Raw genomic sequence first — 18,448 nt, 5'->3', positions numbered from 1 at the left:
CTTATGTCCCACATCACCCACTGGTGATATACTATTTATATACCACAATTTAAGGAGGACAATAGCTCATTGCCAGACATTCAGCAGCGGAGTCTCCCTCTATAAGTAGAAATGCGGGATCTATCGGAAGTCTCCTCCCTAGAACAATACTTGGAGAATGATACCGTACCCAAGGGATTACAAATATCCAAATCACTTAATGGAGACCTAGGGGATACGGTAACCCTAAAAGAATGGGATACCCTACTCCATGAGTTCTCAAAAAGGGTAGTAATATTCATTATAGAGAAGAGGAAAATAAGCCTAAGGAGGAACAACCAGGAAATATTAGAACTAGTTGACAAACTAAGACCGTATAAAGAAGAAGAAGATTTGATCAAAATATCCAGATCAATAAAGAATAGAATAAAAAACAAAGAAGATCTGATAATAACCAAAAAAACTAGGAAATTCAAGCGAGATGAATTAGGACTAGAAAATAGACCCATTATAGAAAATAAACAACAGGAGACATGCCAATTGTCAGAGGAAGAATATAACACTATTGATGACACATGGTGCGACTGCAGTTTGAGCAACCTATCAGTGCATGAGGAAAGTCTGACACAGGAATCTACCACCAGTAATAGAGATAGGGGAACACACATAACAATATTACCACTGACATCAGAAATTAGGAATAATAATGGTAGGAATAAAGAATACGTAAATGGCTCTATCATATCCCCAAACAGGTATGCCATCCTGGAGAGAATAGAGAAGGACATAGCCCCTGAGGAAGGACCCTCATCACCAAGGGCCACCACTCAAACTAATAATATAGAAAAATTAAATGAACATGCCAGCTATGCCACAGTTGTACGAGGAACAAGCCCACTAGATACAAAAAGAGACAGTCCAAAACAAACTAGACCACACAATATTGTTAAAGAAAAAAACAATAATAAAAAAACCAATAAAGAAAACTATCAAAAAGGATTTTTTTCAGGCACGGAATTCAACAAAAACAAAAAAAAACAAAAGGGTAAACGAGGCCGAGGACTAAACAGGCTCGTGCAGAAACAAAAAACGATAGGAGAAGGGATATTTAATTTAAGCAGCTACACCCTCAGTAAGGAAGAACTCTCCCTCCTCCACAAGGGCCTCAAGTTTGCTCCAAACTCAAAATTCAATACATTTGATGCCTTTATTGGGGTAAAAAAAATTCTACGAAACCTAGCACTGAAAAAATTCTTCATCAAAAAGGAAAAACAAGGTAGTATGAGCAAACCACTAACCAATTCTCACAAAAATACCTCCATAATGAAAAGAAAAATGGGATCAACCCATTTGAAGGATAGACCACGTACTATTGAAAAACATACAGGACAAGTTAAAACTGACACAGATAACATTTTGGCCATAGAAGACAAATTTATTCATACTGACCTAAAACCAATATCTAAATTTAACCCCATTGCAGAATATTCGGATCCATTCATCACTTTTCAATCACTAGTCATCAAAGACCTCCTCCATATGAATCCAAAAAAGAAAAAAAGGAACTCAGAACCTAACAAAGGGGGAGATCAGAGCCATCAAAACACTACAGACTAACCATCAGATTATAATCAGACCAGCGGACAAAGGAGGTGGATTAGTAGTATTGGATCTAGATGACTACCATAAAGAATCCCTGAGACTCCTCGAAGATGAAAAAACATATAAGAAAATGTTATTTAACACGACAGTCCAATATATGGTTAAATTGAACCAATTAATCCAAAAAGGCAAAAATATGGGTGCACTCTCTAAAGAGGAAATACTTTTCATTAACAATCAAACTCCCAAGATCCCCATGTTCTACTATTTACCTAAAATTCATAAAAATAAAACAAATCCCCCCGGTAGACCCATAATCTCAGGGATAGAAGGTCTCACCTCCAACTTATCTAAATATGTTGACGTCCTATTACAAGATAAAGTAATAAAATTACTGGCCTATTTGAAAGATACCAAACATATTTTACAAATATTAGAGGGGACCCAATGGCAGTCTGATTTTATTCTAGGCACTCTGGATGTCACCGCTCTCTATACGGTGATCGAAAAGCAAAAAGGCAGCGAAGCTGTAGAATACTTTTTAAAAAAAGACAACAGTATGTCAGGTGATCAGATAGATTTTATAGGTGATTGCATTACGTTTATTTTAGACCATAATTATTTTAGATATGGACCTGATTTTTACCTCCAGACGTGGGGGACCGCGATGGGGACCAGATTCGCACCGAGTTTCGCAAATCTCTACATGGGGAGATGGGAGGAGCTCACCTTCTTCCCCCATGGCAGGCTCGTTGCGGGTCTGGTCCTCTGGAAGAGGTTCATAGATGACATTGTTTTTATATGGCAAGGGGATACAATATCCCTAATTTTTTAACCAATTTAAATAAAAATGAATTTTACTTACATTTCACCCCATCCTACAACAAAGAACATATTAACTTTCTCGACTTGACCATATTTATTGAGAGTGGCAAAATACATACAAAAACATATCACAAACCTACAGATACCAATGGATTCATCCCTCTTGACAGTTGCCATTTACCCATATGGCTTAACAACATTCCCTACAGTCAGTTCATACGAGCACGCAGAAATTGTACCACATCATTGGGGATAAGATCCCGACTAACCCAATATTTATTTTTAAAAAAGCCCCAAACCTGGCCAACCTGGTGGCCCCTTCAAAAAAGATACTGCGGATACCAAGGTATGTGCTAAGAAAGGTTTTCACCCCTGTAGATTATGCATTAATTGCAAAACCCTCAGGCAACAAGTGAAACCCACATTTCAAATAGATACCCCACAAGGCAAATATATATTAAAAGATTATATCACATGTCACACCAAAGGTGTTATCTATTACATTAGGTGCCCGTGCGGCAAAATGTATGTGGGACGGACCAAAAGAGAACTCAAGGTCAGAATGAGGGAACACATTAATAACATAAATAAAAAATCAGATAATCATCTGCTATCACGCCACTACACGGAATTCCACCGGGGGAAATTCTTGGGATCCACTTTTGGGGGTATAGAAAGAGTGAAAGAATATAAAAGGGGAGGCGATTTCATCAAAACCATGTCCAGAGCTGAGAGCAAATGGATATTTAAGTGCAACAGTCTGGCTCCAAATGGACTGAACCAAGAAATCGAACTGTTTGCATTTCAGTAGCAAATAAGGCTACATTCACACGTCAGTATTTTTCTATAATCCGAATTTCAGTCCGTTTTTTGCGGATCCGTTGTTCCTGAAAATGTTTCCGTATGTCATCCGTATGTCATCCGTTTTTTGCGGATCCGCAAAAAACGGAAACATGTATACATTCAATAATCAAATAAAGTTGTTTGGATTTCTTTGGAAAAAAAATAATAAAAAAAATAAATAAAAATTTGCTATGTGTTTCCAGGAACGGATTCCGCAAAAAACGGAAGACATACGGAATGACATCCGAATGTCATCCGTTTTTTGCGGATCCATTGACTTTGTATTGTACCAGGATCCGATTTTTCAGGACAAGAATAGGACATGTTTGATATTTAAACGGACATGAGGAACGGAACAACGGAAACGGACAGCACACATTATGCTGTCCGATTTTTTCCAGGACCCATTGAAAATGAATGGGTCCAGATCTGGTCCTGATCTGTTCCTGAAAAAACGGAACAGATCAGGAAAGAAAAAACGGACGTGTGAATAGACCCTAAAAATAAGAATAATAAAAAACTGTACCTGTGTTGCTCCCAGAACATTCATGTAACTAAAGACACAGAATTTCCTAGTGTCTAGTATAAGTGACTCCTATGTGCTGTATAATCGAATAACTAATCAATGAATTATTCACAAAAAACTGCATCCACAGCGCTCATTCCATTACAATATACTGGCACCTCCGTTACCTCCAGGGTTGTGTACGTACGTTGCCATGGGAACCGGAGGAGCTATTTAAACCTCCGATGTACAACAAGTTAACTAACCCTGACGAAGGAGCCCAATTGGCCCCGAAACGCGTAGGTAGTAATTTGTCCTACGGAGGCCCTCGTACTCCCAGCTGTGACGTCACCCAAAACGGTTTCCAGGACAACAGGCACACAAGCTCCCTCGCGCCGCGCGTGCTTCCGGCCGGGGCCGCGCTGTCACTGGTAGGTGAGCAAGGAGGACGCCGCGATTTAAAGAGATAGGATCCACACAAGAAGCACACAGAAAAGTGAGCTGTGCACCGGACCTTCAATCAAGTGACCATTTTGGATGAAAAGATAAGGTACAGACCGCACCACTATTAACGCTTTCATCTCTTGCCTTTACATTTTGACGTCCAATTCATTCAGCCGCATATACTTAACCTTTTACCATCTGTTTTTTTATGACCTGATCATACACCGGGTTTTTTACATAATAAAACAAAGCTCTTCTCATTCTTTCCAGATTCTTTCCAGATTAATACTAACTCTCTCTTACACACTTAAAGGATTAGTTGGTTTACTGTGTCCTCCAGCGCTTATGTCCCACATCACCCACGGGTGATATACTATTTATATACCACAATTTAAGGAGGACAATAGCTCCTTGCCAGACATTCAGCAGCGGAGTCTCCCTCTATAGGTAGACTGACACATCTAAACAATAGGAGCGCAGGGGGGTCTTTTACTTCTATTAGACGATCAATCCAGCCTCCAGTGCTGGCTTGCTTTGCACCAATGATACCATTTGAGAGTGTTTGGTTGAGGTCAGTGGAACACCTGTATCTAGACATCTAACTCATAGCCCAGTCTCTCCAATGCCTTCTGATGGTTTATGTAGACACTGTTTGCTACCCTATGCTTGGGATGTGACAACCAATTTAATTTTCAGTAGAGAATAGATAACCACTCACCATTATTTACTTCTGTGCAACTCTTGCTATCATTGTTCCTTGCTGCCAGTTCTTTTAACCAATGGCAGACACAACATTGAACAGTGCTGACCCCTCAGCTTAGGTACATAGGCATCTCAGTTCAAGGATTCTGTCACTCTCAGTTTGCAACAAGTGTCAATAACTGGAACATCGTAAAACAGGATGATGCGATTGAGGTGTCATGTTGCTAAAAAACACATACATTTGGTACAGATGTAACGATTAACACACAAACTCTTAACTAAAATTTCTTAACAAATTTCTTGAAACAAAAGCCATTGAAAAGCATTTAGTTTAGATAACACTTCTCATAAAGCGTGTGTGTTAACTTTACTACATCTGTATCTCCATAGTCATTTTGACCCACAGAATAAAATTATAATGTCATCAACAAGCAGTTATCACCTTAAAAATTAAACCCTGAAAACAATGGTGGAATTTCGTTGTTTTGTAAAAGATTATGCAATTCACCTGATGGACCATAAAATGGGGCCATAAAATACAAAATGTCCCACATAAAACAAGCCCTTATTATAAGGCTATGTCATCGGGGGGGGGGGGGGGGGGGGGGGGGGGGGAGTTATGCCTTTTGAAACCCCACACCTTTAACCTCCTCCAGTCCGCCCATAGGATATAAACGTCCTATGGGTGGATCTCTATTTCTGAACGGACGTTTCTGAACGTCCGTTCAGAAAAAGCAGCTGCACGCTAATCACCGAGCGCTGTGTATGCAGAGCAGGAAGCGCTATGTTCTGACCGGAGCGTGCAGGAGCTGTGTGAGGTCTCTCACAGACCTCGATCAGCTCTGCACTGAGGCTGTACAGCGCTGTATTGCGCTGTACAGCCTCTCTGGGGGGTGCATTTCTCCTGTAACTGGGGCTACTAAGTCAGCCCCAGTTACAGGAGAAATCAACAGTGAAAAAAAATAGAAAAAGTGAAGTAAATGTCCCCCAGAGGTCTTGTATGACCTTATGGGGGACGAAAAGTGTAAAATAAAAAAATAAAGTGTTGAAAAAATAAAATAAAAAAAAGGTTTCACATGTAAAAAAAAAATTCCCCAAGTCAGGAAAAAAAAAATGTTAAAAATTGAAAAAATAAAATAAAATAGACATATTTGGTATTGCCGCGTCCGTAAAAACCAGCTCTATAAAAATATCACATGACCTAAACCCTCGGGTGAACACCGTAAAAAATAAATTTAAAAAACGGTGTCAAAACAAGCAATTTTTGTCACCTTACATCACAAAAAGTGCAACACCAAGTGATCAAAAATGCGTATGTACCACTAAATGGTACCAATAAAACCGTCACCTCATCCCGCAAAAAAAGAGCCCCTACATAAGAAAATCTCAAAAAATAAAAAAACTATAGCTCTTAGAACATGGAGACACTAAAATATAATTTTTATGGTTTTAAAAATGCTATTATTGTGTTAAAGTGAAACAAATAAAATAAAATAGACATATTTGGTATTGCCGCATCCGTAAAAACCAGCTCTATAAAAATATCACATGACATAACCCCTCGGGTGAACACCGTAACAAAAAAAAAACTGTGTCAAAACAAGCAATTTTTGTCACTTTACATCACAAAAAGTGCAACACCAAGTGATCAAAAAAGCGTATGTCCCACTAAATGGTACCAATAAAACCGTCACCTCATCCCGCAAAAAATGAGCCCCTAGATAAGAAAATCTCTCAAAAAATAAAAAAAATTGCTCTCGGAACATGGACAGATTAAAACATAATTTTTTTGTTTCAAAAATGCTATTATTGTGTAAAACTTTAATAAATAAGAAAAAGTATACATATTAGGTATCGCCACGTCCGTAACAATCTGCTCTATAAAAATGTCACTTGACTGAACCCCTCAGGTGAATGCTGTAAAAATAAATAAATAGAAACTGTGCTAAAACAACCCATTTTTTGGTCACCTTGCCCCATAAAGTGTTATAATGAATGATCAAAAAATCATATGTACCCAAAAATAGTAGCAATTAAACTGGCACCTTATCCCCTAGTTTCCAAAATGGGATCACTTCTTGGGAGTTTCTACTGTAAGGGTGCATCAGGGGGTTTCAAATGGGACATGGCATTTAAAAACCATGTGGAGTTCCTTTTCTTCTGCGCCCTGCCGTGTGCCCATACAGCAGTTTATGACCACATGTGGGGTGTTTCTGTAAACCGCAGAATCTGGGTAATAAATATTGAGTTTTGTTTGGCTGTTAACCATCGATGTGTTAAAGAAAAAATTGGATTAAAATGGAAAATCTGCCAAAAAAGTGAAATTAAAAAATTTGATCTCCATTTTCCTTTAATTCTTATGGAACGCCTAAAGGGTTAACAAAGTTTGTAAAATCGGTTTTAAGTAACATGAGGGGTGTAGTTTCTACAATGGGGTCATTTATGGGGGTAACTACTATGTAAGCCCCACAAAGTGACTTCAGACCTTAAAAAGTGGGTTTTGGCAATTTTCTTAAAAATTTGAAGAATTGCTTCTAAACTTCTAAGCCTTCTAACGTCCTAAAAAAATAAAATGGCATTTCCAAAATGATGCCAACATAAAGTAGACATATGGGGTATGTTAAGTAATAAATATTTTATGAGGTATCACTTTCTGTTTTAAAAGCAGAGAAGTTGAAATTTAGAAAATTGCGAATTTTTCGAAATTTTTGGTAAATTTGGGATTTTTTCATAAATAAAGGTGAAATATATTGACTCAAATTTATCATGAAGTACAATGTGTCACGAGAAAACAATCTCTGAATGAAAGTAAAGGCGTTCCAAAGTTATTACCACATAAAGTGAGATATGTCAGTTTTGCAAAATTAGGCCTGGTCAGGAAGGGGGCAAATGGCCCAGATGGCAAGTGGTTAAGTGTCACTGACTGTTACAAAACAATAGAAACACTATGGTCCCATCTCAGTTCCATCTCCTGCAGCAAGGAGAGAGAGCAAGCCACTTAAGCAGGGGCGTCGCTAGGTTAAAACATTCGGGGCCTGGGCCCCGGATGTTTTGTCCCATGCCCCGAATGTCCTGCCTGCCTGCTAGATGCAACTGTATTGCCGTACACAGAACGGCAAATACAATTGAATCTTATACTGGGAACAGGCGAAGGACCTTTGGTGACATCACAGGTCATGTGATCAGCAAAACAGGCTGTGATAGGATGACCTGGATGATGTCACCATCCAGGTCATCCTATCACAGCCTGTTTTGCTGATCACATGGCCTGTGATGTCACCAAAGGTCTTTCGCCTCTTCCCAGTTCAGGATTGGAAAGAGAAGAAAAAGACCCCAGAAGTCCCCCAACATATATAACAGGGACAATGCCCGTAAAATAAACAGATAAAGGGGGACACCTAAAAAAGAATGACTCGGTACAAGCTCCGAGCATAACGGCAGAAAGCAAAAGGAAAGAGCTTAGAGTACCATTGGTTAGAAAAATATACGCTTTTATTAAATTCATGATAAAAATACACATAGTGAATGCCAAGAATAAGGTAAGGGAGCAGGGGAAAAGAAAACGAGCGCCATCCTGGATGGACACACTGGTCACAGCATATTATAGTCTATCAATAGGGTTACTGCGAATATGGGAAAAACAAATACTGATATATGGTACAATGACCAACCCATAGAGGCAGACCAAATGAGTAAATAATGGTAGAGGGTGAGTGGAGATCAAAGAAATGGTCAAACCGCCATGGCTATAGTGCATGATGTATGGTACAAAGAACATAGGTCATGCTAAATGTAGATAGTGTACCAGTAAATCAGCAATAATGGACCAGGCAAAATAGCTCAACATTGGCAGCACATAGCCATGGCTAGACACCTGTGATCAAACACTCACCAAAATGGGACCAGATGTGAACAGAAAAACCAGGATGGCGCTACCCCCGGGGCTATTTTGCCTGGTCCATTATTGCTGATTTACTGGTACACTATCTACATTTAGCATGACCTATGTCCTTTGTACCATACATCATGCACTATAGCCATGGCGGTTTGACCATTTCTTTGATCTCCACTCACCCTCTACCATTATTTACTCATTTGGTCTGCCTCTATGGGTTGGTCATTGTACCATATATCAGTATTTGTTTTTCCCATATTCGCAGTAACCCTATTGATAGACTATAATATGCTGTGACCAGTGTGTCCATCCAGGATGGCGCTCGTTTTCTTTTCCCCTGCTCCCTTACCTTATTCTTGGCATTCACTATGTGTATTTTTATCATGAATTTAATAAAAGCGTATATTTTTCTAACCAATGGTACTCTAAGCTCTTTCCTTTTGCTTTCTGCCAGTTCAGGATTGGACCGGAGTCAAGAGGAGAAGGAGCCTAATAGTGATGTCTGTACAGGCGAGGTAAGTGAAGGGAGAGGCAGAGAAATGCTGGGAGTTGTAGTTATTTAACTGGGATGTATTTTAGGGCTGAAGGGAGGGATGTTATTGACATGGAACTGTGTGCTTGAGGTGGCTGGGGGAGGGAGGGATGTTATTTACATGGGACTGTATGTTGAAAGTGGATGGTGGGGGGGAATGATGTTTATGTACATGGGACTTAATGTTTAGGGTCCGTTCACACTTGCGTTTGGTGATCCGCTTGTGAGATCCGTTTCAGGTCTCTCACAAGCAGCCCCAAATGCATCAGTTTAACCCCAATGCATTCTGAATGGATGCGGATCCATTCAGAATGCATTCGTTCGGCTCCGTGCGGTCCCCCGTTCCATTTTGGAGGCGGACCTCAAAATGCTGCAAGCAGCGTTTTTTGTGTCCGCATGGCCTTGCGGAGCCAAACGCATCCGTCCTGACAATGTAAGTCAATGGGGACGGATCCCTTTGCATTGACACAAAATGGTGCAATTGTAAACGGATCCGCCCCCCATTGACTTTCAATGTAAGTCAGGACGGATCCGTATTGGGACTTAGAAATTAAAATCGAATACAAACAAATTGGTCCTGAACGGATGCATTCGTTTGTATTATATCGGTGCGGATCCGTCCTGTACAAGTACATGAACGCAAGTGTGAAAGTAGCCTTAGGGGGTGATGTTTACATGGGATTGTGCGTTGGAGGCGGCTAGGGAGGAGGTGATGTTATTTACATGGGACTGTATGGTGGAGGGAGGATTATAACTGCAGGGGGCACTGCAAATCCAGGGGACATTATAGGCGTTCTTATTACTACTGGGGGCTCTATAGGAGGGTCTTGTAGATCTGCCTTATTTCTACTGAGCGCACTATGGGGGCCTTATTACTACTGTGGGGTCTGTAGGGAGCTTTATTGCCACTGGGGGAACAATAGGGGGCCTTATTTCTACTAGGGACTCTGTGAGGGTATTATTAATATGGGAGGGCATTGTTGAGGAGCATTATCACGGTTGGGGCAGTGTTACTAATAAGGGCATTCTAGAAGGGAATTACTATTGGTGGGACTATGAGGAGCACTATTACTATGGGGGGCAGTAATGTTTCTTTAGGATAGTATTTGGGGGTATGGGGGGGGGGGGGTTGAGGTTTTGGCATAGAAAGCAGCAGGATAACACTGTGGGGACTCCAGTTGGGGGATAATGATAGAAAGTGAGGAAGCTAAGATGTCTGTGTGTCACACTCTGCAGAGACGAGGCGGCTGAGAGAAGTTGTCCAGACCGAGAAGATGATGACAGAGAGGAGACGTCACCTGGAGGCCCTGGATGTAACAGGTAAGTGCCGCTGTATAGCAAGTACAGCATAGTGCGGGGGGGGGGGGGCATATTTATTGGGGCTTGTGCCCCGGATCTTTTGAGACCCTAGCAACGCCCCTGCACTTAAGCGTTTCTCTCTTCTTGTTCTAGCGACCAGGGGGGTCTCAGCATTCAGACCATCACAGATCAAAGCTTGGGCCAAACTAGGCTGCATACTTAAAAAGGTTTTCCAGGTGTGTTCTGACTCCCCTCAGCGACGATCGGGGGAGCCGGACTGTGCGTGTGTGGTAGCCTCTATATTCCTTAATGACAGGAGACTGCCACACAATTCTCATGGAGCCTCTGCATGTGGCTCAGTATTTCTCAGATTCCAATGCTAATGCATTGGAGTGTATGAGAGAAGTAATCAGATGATTGCTTGTTATAGTTCCCTGTTACACATCATGGGCACCACCGTGTGCAAAAATACCTATGCAGGTAAGATAAAAATATTATAGCCGATTTGCCTTTTTTGGTCACTTCACCTCCCACAAAAAAATTTAATAAAAAGTTATCAAAAACCCATGTACACCCCAAAATGGTTTCAATGAAAAATATAGATCGCCTTGCGAAAAATGAGCCCTGACACAGCTCTATACACATAACTACAAAAGAGTTAGAGGAGTCAGAATATGGTGACTATTTTTTTTTATTATTTTAGGTTTTATTTGAGTATTAAAACGCAAGTACAGGTCAGTTTTACCGTATAAAGAACGCCTTAAAAACAAAACCCATAAAACTGATGCGGAATTGCATTTTTTCCCCCCAATTTCATCCCATTTAGAATTTTCCAGCTTCTCACTGCATCATATGCCATATTAAATGGTGGAATTAGAAAGTGACAGTAGTCCTGCAAAAAACTGTGTGAACAGAAAAATAAAAAAAAGTCATGGTTTCAGTAAGGCAAGGAGTGAAAAACAAAAATAAAAAACCTCCAGGGCTCAAAGGGTTAGCATGAAACAAAACAAGTGAGATGAGAAAATTTCCCTTTTTCATTTAGTTACATAATAATTCTATACACTAATAGTTGCCCAATAAATATACATACAGACATTCTCCTAAGAAAGACAAAACCTCACTTTTACTTTCCTAAATATTCAGGTTTGCGGTTTACTAACATTTTGGATTGACAGACAGCAGTGGACTTCTTCAATAATAAAATTAATTATCAAAAATACCTAATAATTCTGCACACAGTTTAAACGTGAACTTGAATATACTATATTAGATGCCTTTGCTAACCATTAATGTATCAACATGTACCATGACATGCATGTGGTTGTATTTATGAGCCCCAGTGCCTTCTCTCCATCTGTTCCAGTCAGCTCTTCTTTATTGTACCGTCTTGTTTGTTCATGTTAGGCTACTTTCACACTTGCGTTGCTGGATTCCGGCAGGCAGTTCCGTCACCTGAATCTGTATGCAAACGGAAACCACAAATGCCTTGCAATACCGGATCCGTCTCTCCGGTGTCATCCAGAAAAACTGATCTGGTAATTATTTTTTTAACATTTTTAAAGGTCTGTGCATGTGCAGACCGGATCCATCAATGTGGCAATTTTAATGGCACTAATACATTCCAATGGCAAAAAATGCCGGCAAGTGTTCAGGATTTTTGGCCAGAGAGAAAAATGCAGCATGCTGCGTATTTTTCTCTGTCCAAATACCGTAAGGGTACTTTCACACTTGCGTTGTTGGATTCCGGCAATCTGTATGCAAACAGACATTATTTGTAGACGGATCCGGATGCGAATCCGTCTCACAAATGCATTGCAATTACCAGATTCGTCTCTCTGATGTCATCTGGAAAAACGGATCCGGTATTTATCCTTTTCACATTTTTAACAGTCCAGCATTACTTGATTTCAATGGAAAATAATGCCGGCAAGTGTTTCAGAATTTTGGACAGAAAAAATACCGCAGCATGCTGCAGTATTTTCTCCGTCCTAAAACCGTACAGTGTCTGAACTGAAGACATCCTGAACAGATTGCTTTCCTTTCAGAATGCATTAGGATAAAACTCAATACTGGAAAACTTTAACGCAAGTGTGAAAGTACCCTTAGTGGTATTTTATATGTACACGTCTTGAAATTTAATTGCTAAATACTATCTATCCATTCTAGGTTGACTGTATCTATTGGATACTTTGGCGTTTCCCTGAATACCCCAAATTTGCATGGGGATCCATTTCTGAATTGCTTCCTGCTGGCTGCCATTGAAGTTCCATCATATATTATAGCATGGCTGCTACTTCGACATGTACCCAGGCGCTTTTCAATGTGTGGGACAATGCTTCTTGGCGGTGTTGTGCTGCTTCTTATACAACTTGTACCACAAAGTAAGTATTTTATACTTGAGTGATAACTTAAAAAGCTACCTTTAGGCTTTCCTGCTTCCACCTGTATATCTATGACTTCAAGTAGGAGCTTCTGGATATACTGTTTGGCTGCTGGCTTGTAAACAGTGATATGAGAGATGATATTGTGGCTGGCTTTCAAAGCAGTTGGATGCCCCCGTTGATTTCCATGGAAAATATGTTGTAGGGAGTTTATTAAACCACCTATGCCAGTTTTGGGGTGTCTAATAGTCATAAATGTTGGTGCAAACTCCACTTACATAAAGATTTGTAACTTTTTTTTGTGGTTTAGCACCACATTCTTCAGTTTTAAAAAAGTTGGGTGGAGAGTGGGCGGCATAGGGCCAGGCCTAGGCAGTTTGACACATCATAATTTATGCCAGAAAATCGGCTATATGATAATACTTGGAATCTATGCCAGCTTCTTGCTGGCACAGATTTCAGTTCTGGAGCACAGAGGCCCAGGTTGCACCTCCTTTTTTAAAAGGAGTGCACCTCTTAATTTTGACACATCTGATGCCAGCGAGATTGTGATTAATAACGGCATATGAAACATTGGTCTTCATAAATTAATCTATTTGTGTCCAGTTTTGTTCACACATCAAATAGTATTTCTGTTAACTACTTCCAGATCGTGCAATTTTCCCCCTTCCTGACCAGGCCTAATTTTGCAAATCTGACATATGTCACTTTATGTGGTAATAGCTTTGGAACGCTTTAACTTATCTAAGTCAGAGATCGTGACAATATGTTTTAGCTTTTTATTTATAAAAAAAATCTAAGTTACCGAAAATTTGAAAAAACATGACTGTTTTCTAACAGTGAGACAAATAGTGATACCTCATAAAATACTAAAATACTTATTAAAGGGAGTCTTTCACGCCGATTGACGCTATTAACCTATTAACACACTTATGTACACGGCATCCCCCCTATTAAAACTGTTCTTACCGTTAGTTCCCTGCTAGTATCGTTCGTCCAAAAAACACTTTTATTCCGTATGCAAATTAGGCTGTGAAGGTGCCCAGGGGCGGCCTTACAACGGCCGGTGCCCAGGCCCCTGGGTCATTTTCATATCAAATCACTCCCCCTCCTCCGTGTCTGCCCGCCCATCCGCCGCGTCTGCCCGCCCTTGGTCTCTTCTCTATCTTTCCTCCTAATGTCCGTAATCCCGCGCATGCGCCGATGACCGCGCTATCGGCGCGTGCGCATTTAATGATCACAGTCTGGCCGGGGCATCAGTTTACTGTGCGCATGCGCCGGCCCGGGCCTAACTTACGTTCTTGCCGGGGCCGGCGCATGCGCACGGTAAACTGTGATGCCCCGGCCAGACTGTGATCACTCAATGCGCACGCGCCGATATCGAGGTCATCGGCGCATGCGCGGGATTACGGACAGTAGGAGGAAAGATAGAGAAGAGACCAAGGGCGGGCAGACGCGGCGGATGGGCGGGCAGACACGGAGGAGGGGGAGTGATTTGATATGAAAATGACCCAGGGGCCTGGGCACCGGCCGTTGTAAGGCCGCCCCTGGGCACCTTCACAGCCTCATTTGCATACGGAATAAAAGTGTTTTTTGGACGAACGATACTAGCAGGGAACTAACGGTAAGAACAGTTTTAATAGGGGGGATGCCGTGTACATAAGTGTGTTAATAGGTTAATAGCGTCAATCGGCGTGAAAGACTCCCTTTAATATTTACCATATGTCTACTTTATGTTGGCATCATTTTTGTAATGTAATTTTATTTTTTAGGAAGTTAGAAGGTTTAGAATTTTAGAATAATTTTTTTCAAGAAATAAAGACCAGTTCAGTTCTGAAGTCAGGTGCTGCGAGCCTCGGGAGAAGAGGATAGGAGTGAAAGCAAGTATGATGTTTGTAGTTAGTACTCACTCTGATTCTCCCCTGGGCCATGCAGTGATCAGCAGGGCACACCTTTCTTCCTTTTGGGGAAAACCCTGGCCTTGGATTTGGTTCAGGGTTCCCCTGATGGTGATGAGGTGCAAGGCAGGGTCTCCTGCAGCAGTTGAGGCAGTTTTGCTGTAGAACAGTTCTGTACTAACAGGGGCATCCATCTGAGTTATGTACTGAAGATTTCAAGTTTAACACATCAGTAACAGTTCTCAGCATGGCAGTTCATACACAATGTGCAAAATCCACAGATCTTACAGGGTACATGACTGCAGTCAGAGTTAACAGGCACAGTTGTCTCTTTGCAGCAATCTTACTCACACTGCACATCTGGGGCTGTCTTTTGCTTAAGCATCCAGGAATGGGGTGGTACAACACTTTTCTTGTCTTCTATGCAATGCAATTCAACCACCGGGCAGATATCAATGTCATACAAGTTCTGCAACTTTGGACAGGTTGCTGTAGTCATAATCTATGTTTCCACAAATTTCCTGTGGATGTGGATGTATTCCTTATGAAGATGGGCAATTTGCTTCTCCAGTATGTCCAGGCACCGTAAAACTACATGCACACGACCGTGCAGTTTTTTGCGGTCCTTCCACAATTTGCAGAATGGAACGGACGGCCCATTGTAGACCTTCCTATTCTTGTCCGCAAAACGGACAAGAATAGGACATGCTATATTTTTTTAGCGGGGCCTCGGAACGGAGCACCGGATGCGGACAGCACACGGAGTGCTGTTCGCATCTTTTGCGGTCCCATTGAAGTGAAAAATGGTTGTGTGCATGAGGCCTAAGACTTATGACTCATTCACACGTCAGTGATTTACATCAGTGATTGACTGTAAGCCAAAACCAATTGTGGGTTTAAACACAGAACAGGTGCCAATCTTTCCCTTATACCTTATGTCTGTGGAGGCTCCAATCCTGATTTTGGCTCCAAATCAATGACCAAAACACTGACATGTGAATGAGGCTTTATTCTCCCAGACAAATTCATTTTGCAGCTTACACAATGCAGATAGAACCATCTTGCAGGAGACAGCGCTGACAGTGGGACACTGCACAGACATACTGGTGGTGTAGCTTGCTACAACTTATTGTGATATTACATAGGAACTCATTTACTTTAAAATGAGAGCTATGAAAATGTACAGTACAAATGTATTTCAGGGAGTAAAATTACAAACTCAGCTGTGCTACTATACCTATACCTGCTTAGGTTAGTTTCGGATGAGTGTTCACTGCGGGAAACCTGTTTTGTGGGAGCATGTCCCATTATGGACAGTGCTCATCTGGAGTGGATTAGAAGCATCATAATAATTTATGTGACTACAGTTCTACAGACTTGATGTTCCGAATTCCTTCATGGCCATAAGTCTGCAGAACTGTAGTCACATAATGGTGTGACTACAGCTTGGTAGACTTAGGCCTAGTTCACACGAACGTTTTTTTTGCGGGTGTACGGGCCGTTTTTTTGTGTTCCGTATACGGTCCGTATACGGAACCATTCATTTCAATGGTTCCGCAAAAAAAACGGAATGTGTTCCGTATGCATTCCGTTTCCGTATTTCCGTTTTTCCGTTCCGTTGAAAGATAGAGCTTGTCCTATATTTGGCCGTAAATCACGGGTCGTGGCTCCATTCAAGTCAATGGGTCCGCAAAAAAAACGGAACACATACGGAAATGCATCCGTATGTCTTCCGTTTCCGTTCCGTTTTTTCTGAATCATCTATTGAAAATGTTATGCCCAGCCCAATTTTTTCTATGTAATTACTGTATACTGTATATGCCATACGGAAAAACGGAAAGGAAACGGAAACACAACGGAACTTAACGGAACGGACCACAAAAAACAATAAAAGCCATACGGTCGTGTGAACTAGGCCTTAAGGCCAGGAAAGAATTTACATTATAAGGCTGTATTCACACGTCCGCAATGTGTTTTGCGGATACACGGAGACACGGATCCGCAAAACACGGAAAGCGGCAATGTGTTTTGCGGACCGCACATTGCCAACATAATAGAATATGCCTGTTCTTGTCCGCAATTGCGGACAAGAACAGGACATGTTCTATTTTTTTTGCGGAAACGGAAGCACGGATGCGGAAGTGCGGATCCGCAAATGTGGATGCGGACAGCACATTCCGTCCCCATAGAGAATGAATGGGTCCGCACCCTTTCCGCAAAATTGCGGAAAGGATGCGGACCCATTTTGCGGACGTGTGAATGGAGCCTAAATCATTATGCTGATGAGAATCCACTACAAATGAGCACTGTTCATACGGATTGGTGTGTTGTCAGGGGTCAGTGGCCTTAGGTGTTCTCAATTATGGGTGAGGGAATGGGGTGAGAGAATGGTCAGTTTCACACAAGTGCACTCGCTCAATGTGACGGACGCATTTCGCTGTGACCCGCACTATCAGCATCATAATAAGATTAATTATGCTGTCAGTCACCACATGTCATCTGTCCTTTAGAGGCATTCTGTTTTTCATTCCGTCATAATAATAGTAGTCTATGGGTTGAAAAATAGATCCGTCACGTTTCTGTTATGCAGGGAGCTTAAGTAGTTCGGAGACGGCACACCAGAGTCAGCAAGAAGCAACAATACAATTAAAAATACATGAGTATAGACATCAAGTCATATGTGAAAATTCATTCATACAGACATGTATGAATGAATTTTCACATATGACTTGATGTCTATACTCATGTATTTTTTATTGTATTGTTCTGTGTATACATAAGAATTGATTTCTGTTGAATGAATTTTCACATATGACTTGATGTCTATACTCATTTATTTTTAATTGTATTGTTCTGTGTTTACATTATAACTTAACAAAGGGCACCGAACTGGGCCCGGAACGTTGCTATAAGCAATACATGTTATGAGATTATACCACTGGTAAAATAAAGATTGAATACAAAGCTACTTGCGGACTCTGGTGTGCTGTCTCCGAACTACTAATATAAGCTAGTCATCTACTCCTTGGGTGGAAGGAATCTGTCAGGAGACGTGCACCCACAAAAGCCACTTGACAAAACATGTGCTAAGGTCTCACAGCGATCCGTTATGCAGGGAGTCCTCTCCTGCATAACGGAAACTGGACGGATCCGTTATGCGGGCCATAGACTTCTACTATGACAGAATGAATAACAGAATGCCCCTAAAGGCATTCCGTTATGCATTCCGTCATAGAATTGCTCTATGGTCCGTGGGAATGCAATCTAAAACGCAATTATGCTTTTACCATCAAAGGAAGCGTGAACAAATTTCAAAATATGAAATTCGCTCATCTCTAGTAGTTGCATACACCAAAAGATTTGCAGTTGTAATTGCAGGAAAAGGTGGTCCTGCAACGTGTTGACTCAGAGGGGCTGAATACAAATATATGCCATAATTTCCAGATTATTATTTATTAAAAATGTTTTAACTCCTTAACCGCCTCCGGACCACCTAACGCAGGATCGTGGTCCGGAGGCGGCTTTCTGAGGCAGAGATGCGAG

General features: G+C 41.2%; 1 protein-coding gene across 2 annotated transcripts in view; it reads left to right on the top strand.

Moving 5' to 3' along the window:
• Nucleotides 1-18,448, top strand: part of LOC122928194 (solute carrier family 22 member 4-like) — a 355,141-nt gene that overhangs the window by 225,975 nt on the left and 110,718 nt on the right. For both annotated transcript variants that reach the window (XM_044280782.1, XM_044280781.1), the window contains exon 7: nt 12,793-13,007. In XM_044280782.1, coding sequence (XP_044136717.1) covers nt 12,793-13,007 — 215 coding nt within the window. The remainder of the gene's footprint in view (nt 1-12,792; nt 13,008-18,448) is intronic.

The sequence above is a fragment of the Bufo gargarizans genome, chromosome 2, assembly GCF_014858855.1.
Source record: "Bufo gargarizans isolate SCDJY-AF-19 chromosome 2, ASM1485885v1, whole genome shotgun sequence".
NCBI lineage: Eukaryota > Metazoa > Chordata > Amphibia > Anura > Bufonidae > Bufo > Bufo gargarizans.
Note: the sequence above shows the minus strand (reverse complement) of the source record. Positions and strands in the feature narration are given on the sequence as shown.